A 12,646-nucleotide genomic window follows, 5' to 3' on the forward strand; every position below is an offset into this window, starting at 1 on the left:
AAATGATTCTTTAAGGTGAGGTCCCCACCGTGAAAAAAATTTCAGGTCCAATTTTTAGGTCCCCACGGAGTAATAAAAACAAGTATGTGTGTGTGTGTGTGTGTGTGTGTGTGTGTGTGTGTGTGTGTGTGTGTTCCTCTAGTGCTCTGGATGGTAGATATGCTTAATCAGACTGTATCTTTTCAATTTTGGTTTACACAAAACACAAAACACAGCTTCACTGTGAAGTCACACTAAAACTACAGGATAATCAACTGGCAAATGTTTTGGATTGCAGAGATATGTGAAATTGACAAACTTGTTTAGTTCTGTTATAATTTTCAGCTGTAACTGTTACCTTTAAAGATATATAGTTAAACACAGTGATCTGACCTGTCTGACATTTCCACTGTGATCATTTTATGTATTGTGTTGCTTTGCTAGTGTCCTTGATAAACCAAATCTACTGGCACAGAAGCTAAGCAATGCACTACTGAAGACTGGGCCACAGCCAAAAATGTATTTTAGCCAGGTAAAAAAAAATAATACTAGTTTAACTGTACACTATATCTGGAATATTTTCACCTCTATACCTACACACTAACTGATCAAGACAGCGGAGACCAGCAACTCCCATGTTCTAAAATTACTGTTTTTGTCCATGGAGTGGCTTTGAGATAGCGGCCTCAGTTCCCTGTCGGAAAGGGCTGCCTGCTGGCAAGATAAAGTGTTAAAATATTCTAAATATAACACACACTTGAATTGATATTAATGTTTTTTTAGGGGGCTAAAAACTAACCATTTCATTTGATGCCCGTGACGTAGTGGTTTTCTACCCATGAGATGTTGCAAAACAACCATCGGGATTCTGTCTGTAGTCAATAACCAGCACACATGCAACTGGGGCTTGCTAAAGAGCTTTTAAGGCATTACAGATTGTACCATCCATACCAGATTTTATGGCTTATACAGTCAAAAGCTTTCTACATATTTATGAAACAACTAAAAGTTGGCTTCCATTCTTGTATGCCAGATAAAGAATACATGTGAAAGCCATTTGTCTACCACCTAACCAAATGTTTCAAAATAGCAATACAATTTCATTAAGAATACTAGAATAGACTTTAAAAACACAACTGAGGGGACCTATTCCCCCATAATTCAAAGGAACTCTAGAATCATTATTTTGGGACTGAGGGATTGAAGCAGTCCAAACACATTTACAGTACAGGTAAAGTAACAGAAATATTGTGCGTGATTTTCAGCTTGTCTGTTTCAGAAAGTTACTAAAATTGTCAGAAATTTCTGAAGGAGGTTGATGATCCAACAAGCAGCCTGTCAGAAGTTTACTGATGACTTTATGGTTGCAGTCAGTCACTTAACTGCGCTCTAGAATAATTCTTTCAGTTGAATGTGTCCATCTCTTTCTCCATGGCCTCCATGTTATTCTCCAGGCTATATGTGGCCCACTTGTTGAGCCTGCTGTACAGAGGCAGTCCATTCTTCTCCCTGTAGAGGTAGACACCAGTCACTCTGTTCCAGTTAGTGCTGCAGATAGGACCAGCGCTCTGATGCTCTGCCAGCTGCTCCTTCTCTTCCTTCTCCAGTGCCACAAAGCCAAAGAAGCTCTTAACATTCTCTGCAGCCAGGAGGAGAGCATGGGCAGATGCCGTGCGTTGGAAGAGGGTCTTTTCATTAGAGCGGTACTCAGACCAGTAGTCCTCCTGTAGGTAGCCAAGAGGAGAGGAGCAGCGCTTCACACACAGCATCAGGAACACCGCCAAAGACACTCCTGCCACCAGCAGCCAGCCAATCAGCTGAAAAGACCAGACAGTCATGAAGTGAACTTTCTGAGACAGATGTGGGGGAAAAAAAGGATATTCCTCTGCCTACTGTATTTCCTTGTAGCATCTCTAATGGCCTTACTGCATGTGAATGAAAACAACCAATCAGAGCCATGGAGTCTCTAATGCAGTGTCAGTCATGTCAATCACTTCTCATTAACTGCAGTTAAACTTCCAAAGTAGGCAGCACTGATCAAATTTGAATAAAGATTCTGTTATTAGTTATCTATGTTCAGAAACATATTTACTGACTGTTTAGCTTTAAAATGAGAAAGTTTGTTACCCAGCTGCCATTTTGAATACAATTAAACAGTGTACAGAGCACCAACCAACTTACTGATTTTACAGCTAGCCATCGCCATCACCAAACCCACCACATAAAGTCATTTTTATCATGTACAGAACTAGCATATTGTCACATTGAACTGGGTGAATTAAGGTTTTATTTCAACCATACCAGGGTTGGTGATTGTCATAACAGTGAAAAGATGAACCAAGATGGGTTCTGTGAGAATATTTTGTTTCTGCTGGCTTTGAGAATGAAGTGTGTTTGACCATGATAAAATTGTTGTTACTTTAAATGGAGTCTGCTGGGTGTGGCAGTAGCAATTTTGGGTGCGTTTCTGGTTCAACAAAAAGGATACTCTCACAAAAATCTCTGTAGGGATCCTTTCAATTATCTTTTCAGACATTTATAATAACAATCTGAGCCTGTCAGTGGCAAAAACAGGAACTTTAAGTGGACATAGATGGATGGTGCCAACAGGCCCTGAGTGTCTACGCTGCAGCCTGGTCGTTGTGCTTGCTAAATACTGGACCAATTTCAAATAATGTTGTTGTCATTCATCACTTAGACACAAAAACATGGGAAAATTTGGGTCCTGGTTAAAAATACCACTTAACTCTGAATTTTAAAGTTTATTTGATGTGCAGAAAACCACACAGCTAATCTTTAGCATGGTTGTGAATACTTTGTTTTGCCCCTCAGTGTAAATGCAATTGAGTCAGGCTAGTTGTTTCCACCTGCATTCAGCGTTAGGCGAACCGCCTCCTGACTCAAGCTCCATACTTAATAAATACCGCTTTCCCTCCAAAATTAGCATTTGTATGCAAGTTGTTTTTTTTAACAGGGAAAACCCCACTAAAAATAGGCCATAGACTCCTTTCCCATTGCCAGTAAACCAGTGTGTGTAAAGTGTGACGTCACAGGCAGGCAAGAAAACAGGTTAGTAAATATTAGAAAGCAGCATGGAGGCCCGTGAAAACTTTACAGTTAGTGGGTTTTTGTGCAGTGGGAAAGGGGTTAAAGCGTTCAATACTCTCACTTAACTTGTGATAAAAAGCAAATGAACATACCCTACTTTCCACGATGTTTCCACAAAGAATGAAATTAAGACAAAACATAAAGTACTCCACTACCTGAGATTCATATTTAAGTCGTCGTTCAATTTCAGGCCAGAAGCCTTGCAGCTCTTTTGGAACACTTTCTTGACACGGGAATTTCGCCATTACCTCTGACCCCTGATCTGAGGGGAAGCCCTCCAACGTTTTGGGGTCAAGAAACTCACTGAGGGCACATGTGTATGCCTTGCCCCGGAGCAAAGAAAGAACTGTCCACGTTAGCGGAGCAACCACAGCTCGCCCAATGATGGTTCCCAGCAACGCAAAGGATGCGGCTCCCGACAGCTTCCGGCAATTTCTGAGCCGACACTCAGATACCAGGTCCCAGGTGCTTTTGTTCATCATTATTCCTATGAGGAAAAATGCCAGTGCTGGAGCACCAATAGCAGCCAGACCGTAACAGTAGTTCCTCCCAGAAGAACATGGACAGTCAAAGGCAAAAACACTGTATGCAGTCTGGCCAGCCACAGTGCCCAGGGCGATCAGACCGTTGAAGATCATCACATCTTTGCTCTTGAAGAAGAGGGACATAAACTTAAAGTTCTCTGTGACGAGCGCATAAGCAGCCATGTTGAGAGGTTAGGTCTGTACTGAGAATAACACTGAAGAGCTGTGCTTGGTTTACACCAACGGCAGGCTGTAGAGAGAGAAAGGACAGGGAAATAAATAAGAAACTAGGAGTTCAAGAGAATTTTCTGTTTCAGACAAACACACTGCTTTGATATTACTGTAGTCTGAAGAGTAATGAATGTTTTTATTGAACATATTCAGTTTACTCACAGAAAGTGTCACACTTTAGTCATACTTATAGGGTTTCTAAAAAAAGAAGTCAGAGACAGTTGAAAACATACTGAGACTTATGTTTTTTAAAAATAAACCCAGCCGCCTGATTGAAAACAAAGAGTCACAATGGAAAGTAGTCATGCAAACTCACGCTGTGGCAGTGACTTGAGGCGGGACATATGACTCAGCCTTTGTAGTCCATTTTCCACATCCAGTGCAATGACACCTCGGGAAAAACTGGGAAAAATCGACCTTATACATGTAAAAATCGACCTTATACATGTAAGACTGAAAAGAGAAGTCCCTCTTCTTGTGTGCAACTTTGACTGTGTGAGCAGTGTGGGCACCAGTGATGACTCACAGTCAGGAACTGCCCTCCAGTTTCCTAGTGGAAAAAAATGTGGTCTGTAAGTGAAAACATGTGTTGCTGATCACAGAACAAAATGGAAGTAAAAGCGGGACTGAGCAGGAACTGAGTGCCTGGATGATCACACATCAGGAAAATGAATCACAGTTACAGACATATGACTGGCCATGAAACTGGCCTGAGTTTGAGGGTAGTGATTGATCCAGATTGAATTTCATTCAGAATTTTAAACTAAGTTTTATCATTTTCTATACAAAGAGTTGCAAAATACATAGAGATGTGAAAAATACAGAGAGACTCTTGAGGAATTGCTACAACCTGTGAGGCGAGAGTCACGTGACTGATGGAGACAGAGGACGGCATCAATAAACACATTTTGGTCGCCTTGAGAGCTTGCTTACATTCAGTGGTGGACCTAGCACATTGGGTGCCCTAGGCAAGTACCCCTCCACCCTTCCAAAAAAATTTGTTTGCTGCAGTCACCGTAGTGCACATTTATTACCAAAATGCAAATAACCTAGTTAACAATAACAAAATAAGATAGAAATATGTGCAGATTTGCTTTCAGTAACATGTTGTATATGTATTAAAATAATCATATAGGCTAAATCAACAATCAACAAAAAAGAACTGCAAATGAACTTGTTCAGAAGAATAAACAATAAGAAATATATGACATTGTAAAATTATAATAAAATGTACAATTGAACTTTCTAATTTAACTGGGGATGCAACGATTTTGAAATTCTGGGCTAATACTGATACCGATGTTTAAAGCAATAATTTCAACAACAGCCGTTACCAGTGTTTTTATTTTGGTTTCTTTTGTTTGTTGTCATTATTCATTCCTCCTTTCTTCCAGGGAAACACAGAAGTCTACACTATTAAATAATAAATGAACAGTTTTTAAATCATTCAGTCCTTCATTACACTACCTTTTGTCAGGACTTAAATATCTGAACGAACGAGACGGGACCCTCAGTGCAGATCAGTGAAAAAATTGCTTTATTTACAAAAAAGTGCATGCTCTAAAATGTGCCGTGAAGTGACAAAAACAAAGACAACGACAGGGATCCAGGGCAGATGAAGGAGCCCAGGTGATGGAAGACAACATGACGGGGCTGGGCGAGGCAAGGCTGGGGGCAGGCAGGTGGCAGGGCTAGGAAGCAAAAAATAGTTAGTTTGAGGCGACAGTATCCAACCCACAATCCTAAAACGAGCATGATCCAAAACCAGTCAAAGAGCCAAGAAACCACAGGAGCACAGAGCAAAGAATAACAAGGCCGAGAGCGTTACCACTAAGGTTGAAACAACGAACTGGCAAAGAATGAAACGTGAAGCCGGACCATGAAGTGGAGATGAGAAGTAATCAGGCTGATGCTTTGCAGGTGCGCAGGAGAGTGAGAGCACGAGACTGGTGGCCCTGCCCAGCCCTGGGGATGACAGACAGGGAGGACAAGACAACACAAACACATGACACAAGAGGAGGGAAAAACACAGGGAAAAAAAAAAACAAAGGCTCGGACAAATCCTGACACCTTTGAATGAGCACAAATTCTAAAAATCTATAAAAAATAAGCAAAAAGCCATTTTAATATATATGATACATCATAATTCCCTAATATCTATTTTATAGTGCTGTAAAAACATCAACAAATTTCTCCTTAAAACAGTTAAAACTGTTCAGTATTATTATCAAAATTATTATCAGCGTGTAGAAAAAATGTTTCAATCGGCTGGCTTCATCGCTTCAGATATAATGTTACTGAAGGACAGACAAAAAGAAAGAAACCTCAGGACAGACAAAACAATCCTGGATGTGTCGAGCAAAACTTAAAAGTTTAAAATAATTCTGATCGTAAGAAAAGCAAAGGTTACACAGGAACCGAGTTTAAGAGCGTAACAGGTTCAGGCATAAAGAGTATAACTAGAAGGAGGGATGGGATGTTGATCAGCAACTTCAGATCTGGAGGGTTTCCAATTGACACCTTTACCACACTTGACGCCAGGATGACAGTGAAAGAGTTCCTTTAGAACTGTCCCTTTTGATTTAGATTTTGGGAGAGTTCAGAAAGGCTGATCCTCCTACAGTCCTAACAATATAAATTATCACGTTTTAATGTGAAACTTTTCACATTCTTACAAATTTTTCATGTTCTTACAATATAAGTTATCATGTTTTAACCTGAAAAATATGTTGTTAAAACGTAAAAATATATTGTTATAATGTGAAAAACTTCTTGTTAGAACAATAAACTTTTCACGTTTTTCAGCTTCGAGCTGAGGTCTTTTCAGCGCAGAGCACTCCAGCAAAAACTCCAAACACGTAGAGCGAAGAAATGCAAGGCACCTAGCAATGCAAAAAACACGAGAAAAATGCTTCATTTTCATTAAAAACAATAACAAAAAAGCACCTCCAGCTGCTACAACGCTTTCTGTGTGATCAGGGCCAGAATGCTTGTCTGATGTGATGAAGCATAACACCAAGTTATACTTATTCATAGTGGAAACTGATTATTTTTGGTAATTTTGAAAATACGGATCAGGTTCAGGTCCGTGTCACTGATTAATGCATATGTTTACGGGTCGAGCGGAGAACAGAAATGGCAGTTGATAATGCATAATCCCAGAAATGAGTTGGCAATTTTGGACTCCTTTTTTTTGGATGGGTTTTTGGTTAGATGCTGGAAATGTGGTCAGCATAAGAGACCCCACTCAAGAATTTTGAAACTTGGTGTGTCGTAAAAAAGATGGTTGCTAACAAGTGGTTAAACGAGAATACTGAACATCATCATGCACAACACGGCTTTACAGCAGCACTGTGGTAGGGATGTTGGGTTGTGTTACCATGGTGTCATTTGTTTACAGCTTAACATTACTTTTTTATGTCTAGAGATTACATTTAGGCTTCAATAGTCAAAAACGGTGTTCATTCGTGAAGATTATCTTGCCAAACAAAACATGTAAGTATCATAAATGTTTGTTTGCCACAGATCTGATTTTCTGCAGTAATCCAAACTTTGGTGAAAAAAGCCCACTGGCTTCTTGACAAGGGAACCAATTTTTGCGTTGGCTTACAGAAAAACATCATCCCTGGAGCACTCTTCACCATCTAAGTGGATATGTTAGTTGGCTACTGTAGCTGGCCAAATTACTGATCTGCCTCCCTATGTTTTTCTTTTGTATTCCCAGGTCTGTTCTTACTGTGCCATGTCTTTTTTGAATTTTTCCTCCAGCTCTTTCTGCTCGTTCTCCATCTGTTGCACTTTCATCTTCCATCTCTTCTCTGTCTCAGCGAGCTGTTTCCTGGACTTCTCCTCCATCAACCATGTTTTTTCTCTGTGGCTGTGACTATGTCAACACCGTGTACACAAACACATTTAATACATATAAAAGTATTTATTAGTGTATGTTTAAAGCAGACTGAATAAAATACAATTAAGTGATAAAAGTAATAATAAAAACAGAAACTTTGTGTGAATCTGTAAAGTTATTTGATTCCAAATGTCCATTTGCATGTTTCCATCAATCTGAGTGGGTGAGCTTCATGTCAACAACCTGTATGCAAAACCAACCAGACCAAACCCTAACATAGTCAAATAACCCTCGCAACATGGTTTGACTCTAAGAGCAACTTTTTTACAAGCAGTCCAAAACACAGAGAAACAAGTGAAAGATCTTAATCAAGATATAAATAAACAGAATTGTCATTTACATCATTAACATCTTTGAACATCTTTGAACAGAGATAGGGGTTACCATCTCCACCCATATACCTCCACCTCTTATCCCCTGACTGTGATGAAACCTGTGCAAGTTCAATTTGCTGACTGAAGATCATGAGATGCAGTTGAAAGCGCTGAATCATTAGTAAGTGGACCTCTGACCTTAGACATCAGTGACTTTAGCAACATTTACTGCTACACTGAGGTAACCTGCATCAAACATGCTGATAGCTTCATGATAGTGATCTGGTCATCATGACGTGATTCATCCTACAGCACTGAGTGTGTCCTAGACATCAGAGTATAAAGTCTTCCCATCACGGTCCTCCCAGGTAACACACATCCTGGGTCTGTGGGCCATCCTGGTGACGTCCAGTTCAGGTTTATTGTAGTACCACTTGTTGAGCAGCTGGTTCACCTGTTCCTGCTTTGATACCCCATGAAGTCTCTCTTCTTCTTCATCCTCCCACTCCTCTTTGGAGTTCGCGATGAAGAGCGGGTGGGGAAGATGGAGAATGGCATCCTCCCTCATGTCCTCAAAGAACTGCACCACGCATTTCCGGGCAAAGTCACGAGCATGCAGGACGCAGGTTTCGTCAAAGAGCTTCTGCTCCACATCGAGGTAGTTGCTCCAGTAGCGCGTCTGCAGGAAGGTGGCGTGGTCATCGAAACAGGGCTTGATGAGACGTCCCATTGCTCCCAGTACAATCAGGAAGAGAAGGATGGACCAGCCAACTGCCTAGACAGGGCAGGAGAGTTAGCTACACAAAGCCAACAAAGGCTATCAGTCATTTGTTGCAGTGACAGTGAAGAGCCCATGGAGAGCTGTGAGTTAGTGGCAGCAATTGTTCATGATACTAAAATCTGCACATGCCAATACCTGCCTTAAGCTCAGTACTAGAACTGACACATTACCTGTCATTATGTCTAAGTCAAAACAGTGCCCACCCTCACCTGTTAATAAAAGTCCCGTGACCCACACCAGTGAATAAACATACACAGGCTACAGTCACACATTAAGTTGGGTTCTCGGTTCTTGAGTTACAAATAGTCTCTTTCACTGGCTGTGCTCCATGCCGGGATGGTGAAAACATTCCCGCAATCAATGCCAGGTTAGGAAACATCTTAGCATACTCCTTCCACCACCATAAAACCTCAAAAGGTTCCTCCTGAGGTGTCTTAAACCGGATGTAAGCTGTGACCTTATCCTCAGGCAGCAAATTTTTATTGCTAGAGTCCCCCACATCAATGACGAATGTGAGGATGGGGTCAAAGCTTTGACTTGTGTCATTGACTTTCAAAATAAAAGGAATTGTGGCTTGATAATAGTGATTTAGAGGTCAAAAATATTACACATACACTGCACATCTTTTTCATTTGGTTTATTCTGAAAAATAAAAAATATATTTTTGTTCTCACCTGCTGCCTGCCCGTGCCTAGTTCATTTTTACCCATGACCGTATCCATGAATTTATATATATGTATGTATACATATATATATATATATATATGTGTGTGTGTGTGTGTGTGTGTGTGTGTGTGTGTGTGTGTGTTTTTAACAGAACACAACAGCATCATTAAAGTTCAGACCCAACTTTTGTACATGTATTAAAGAGTTCTTCTGTGTTGCCTCCAACTTGATACAATATTTCTGAATGTAGCTGACTGATATATGGAATGATGAATTTGATAGAATTTGCAGTGGTTGATATGGTATTCTCAAAAACATGATACCTCAAGAATGCCTTGAGGGAATTTCTTGGCACAAATAAACACTTTGAGTCAAGGATGAACTGATTAGGATTTGCTGGTCAAAGGTCAAGGTCACTGTGACCCTATCCACCACATTCTCATATGTGTATGCATACTGAGGTTACAGCTTACTTGTGAATAGCAGCGGACATAACGGGAGACTGCTTTGCGGAAAGAGCTGTTCTTGAAGATAATGTCCTCCTTACAAGGCACTTTGGCCATGATTTTGATCACATCCAGACCTGTATTATTGGGTAAACCTGAAGAAACAGAACACATGATATGTCATACAGACCAATAACAGACAGCAGAATAGTATAGATTGTAGTAAGATCACTCATTGATCATGTATTTCTCTGTGTTTGCTCATACCTGAGAAGAGTGCAGGGTCTACACTAACACTGAAGGCACAGATGAAGATCTTTCCATCCAGCAAAGTGACCAAGATCCACACCATCGGTGCCAGCAGGGCCCTCTGGATCATGGCTGAGAACAGGTACCTGCAGGAGGACATTGGACCAGTTTTCATCCTCACATTTCTTACAGCTTGACCCTTAAACATCACCTTTAGCCTGTCACAGCCTCCTGCTACAAATAAACTATCGATGGTGCCGCTGCAGATCTTGCAGAGTATCCTGGTGTCAATTGTGAACCTCCTCAACCTGCAGAGAAGAGCTTCTGTCTTGCTGTCACTGTGCTAGTGTCTGTGTGGTGAGTCCTTCACAGAAGAACCCGAAGCTGCAGACTCTCTCCACAGAGGAACCTGAAACTGTTCACTCTCTCCACAGAGAACCTGGAAGCTGCCGACTCTCTCCACAGAGGAACCTGAAACTGCTGACTCTCTCCACAGAGGAACCTGAAACTGTTCACTCTCTCCACAGAGAACCTGGAAGCTGCCGACTCTCTCCACAGAGGAACCTGAAACTGTTCACTCTCTCCACAGAGAACCTGGAAGCTGCCGACTCTCTCCACAGAGGAAGCTGAAGCTACCAACGCTCTTCACAGAGGAACCTGAAACTGTTGACTCTCTCTCCATATTGGCTGTGTCGTCTTCCCTTGCCCTTGTAATCTCTTTAACAACACCTTTGAAAACACTATTAGCTGATATGAATCATGGGTCGTGCATTAAATTCCATGCCCGTCCATCCAGAGGCTCATTAATATAATAATTTGAAGCATCCTGAAACCCAAGGTAGGGGCTAATGCTGTATAGCTCCCCCTTAGTTGCCCCAGATGAATCCCTAAAATTGCCTCAAGACTGTATTCAGCTCAGATTCTTAACAGACTAAATGTTAATGTTTATATTTTTGAGACGTTGCACAATCTGAAAAAAGTTCAACGTTTGTCTTTCAACGTTAGCTTCATTTTTGCTCTCCTTTAATTTATTTCGGTGGGCTGATGTCACACCTGGAGGTTTGAAGTATTGTCTCAGTCCCTTTGTTTACTTCTGACAACCATTCTTAATTTAACCCAAATGTTATTTGTGAAAAGATGTTCATCTTTGTTGTGCAAAGTTTCTTACAATGGCTAATTACCAGCTGAATATTATCAACAGTTTAGAAGACTTGCAAAGCGGAGTGATACATGCATAATTAAAAGTCATAATACTGTTGCACTCATGGTATGCCTTTTGGCCAGTCAAATCACTTGGTTAGAACTAAGTGTTGTATAACTGAAAACAAGTTTGAAAACATGTAAATAGCTCAGACTTTTGTAATAAAGACTTGGCTTTGTTTTTGTTTAGTGCTTGAGGCCTTTAGCTACAACTTTAAAGGCACAGTGCACCTGCAAATCTGTGGTGTATGTGTGTTTAAAAATGAATAAAATCATAAAAATGTTAAGATGTTTTTTTCCTTTGGCTTTTATAATGTCAGATGACATATCCCAGGCTGTCCTGAAAAAAAAAACACTTGTGCCTTACAGTTCTACATTTATACACACACCATAAAACTTTAATTAAAAGCCTAGTCCCTATTAAACACCTAGTCACTTTTACTAGCCTGGTGTGGCTACACATTTTGACAAATAAATGATTTCAGTGATTTAAGCAAACAATAGCCTGGATTATTGATTTAAGTTTTGCGACACTGTTTTAGTAAATTAAAGAAGGCAATATTTGACTCACTTAACCACAGCAGGATTTTTGGATCGGTTCCCCATGGGTCTCATCCACTCATCCATCATGACACCCGTATGTCTGTTGACCAGGACCCCCAGGAAGAACAGTATGATTGGTGGGACGATCATCACTCCCAGAGAGTACATTTTGTTGTACTGAGGAAGGCACGGGCAGTTAAAGTCAAAGCTGGTGTAGAGCTTGACGCTGACCAAGGCCAGGATGATACATATTCCATTAGAGATGGACTCAGAGTTGGACTGGAAGTACTGCAGGACTAACTTCAGACGCTCCATAGCTCAAATATACTGGAGGTAAAAACAGCAAGGGGATCCAACTGCTGCTTGGTTTTTATTCAACCAGTGATGAAGACAGAAATTGTTTTAGTAATGTACAGTTTTACAAAATGTTTCAGCTACTGTGAAAATATGCTCATCATCAGAAAATCTGTACATAAAGTCACCTTACCTCACAATATGAACTAATCCTTTGTGGAAAAAAGTCTTAAATCCACAATTTAGCAGTCTTAATAAACAACCTGAGCTCTTGTGGGAAGATATCAGTTAAGGAGTGAGTCCTGCAGTGATCCAGGGAGGGTCTGAGAATGCATGAATACACCTGTGCAGGTGACAGAGCTGTGTGGCCACTCCCTGTCCCACATCACAGGCTTACAGAGAGA

The 12,646-nt window shown here is 40.7% G+C and overlaps 2 protein-coding genes across 5 annotated transcripts; both read right to left on the minus strand.

Moving 5' to 3' along the window:
• Window positions 1-855: 855 nt before the first annotated feature.
• Window positions 856-4,401, minus strand: LOC125903998 (calcium homeostasis modulator protein 2-like). Of its 4 annotated transcripts, XM_049601250.1 has the most exons (4): window positions 4,159-4,401; window positions 4,005-4,040; window positions 3,243-3,861; window positions 856-1,796 (listed from the first exon to the last, which is right to left on the minus strand). In XM_049601250.1, the coding sequence occupies exons 3-4, from the start codon at window positions 3,792-3,794 to the stop codon at window positions 1,383-1,385; spliced, it is 966 nt and encodes a 321-aa protein (XP_049457207.1). In that variant the 5' UTR covers window positions 3,795-3,861; window positions 4,005-4,040; window positions 4,159-4,401; the 3' UTR covers window positions 856-1,382. The 4 variants fall into 4 exon arrangements, with proteins under 4 accessions (XP_049457207.1, XP_049457212.1, XP_049457211.1 ...); XM_049601255.1 differs by lacking the exon at window positions 4,005-4,040; XM_049601254.1 differs by having other exon boundaries at window positions 4,005-4,401.
• A 3,987-nt stretch (window positions 4,402-8,388) lies between these two features.
• calhm3 (calcium homeostasis modulator 3) lies at window positions 8,389-12,263 on the minus strand. The gene is made up of 4 exons (XM_049601257.1): window positions 11,977-12,263; window positions 10,224-10,351; window positions 9,984-10,111; window positions 8,389-8,838 (listed from the first exon to the last, which is right to left on the minus strand). The coding sequence occupies exons 1-4, from the start codon at window positions 12,261-12,263 to the stop codon at window positions 8,389-8,391; spliced, it is 993 nt and encodes a 330-aa protein (XP_049457214.1).
• Window positions 12,264-12,646: the final 383 nt, after the last annotated feature.

This window comes from Epinephelus fuscoguttatus, linkage group LG16 (assembly GCF_011397635.1).
Source record: "Epinephelus fuscoguttatus linkage group LG16, E.fuscoguttatus.final_Chr_v1".
Taxonomy (NCBI): domain Eukaryota; kingdom Metazoa; phylum Chordata; class Actinopteri; order Perciformes; family Serranidae; genus Epinephelus; species Epinephelus fuscoguttatus.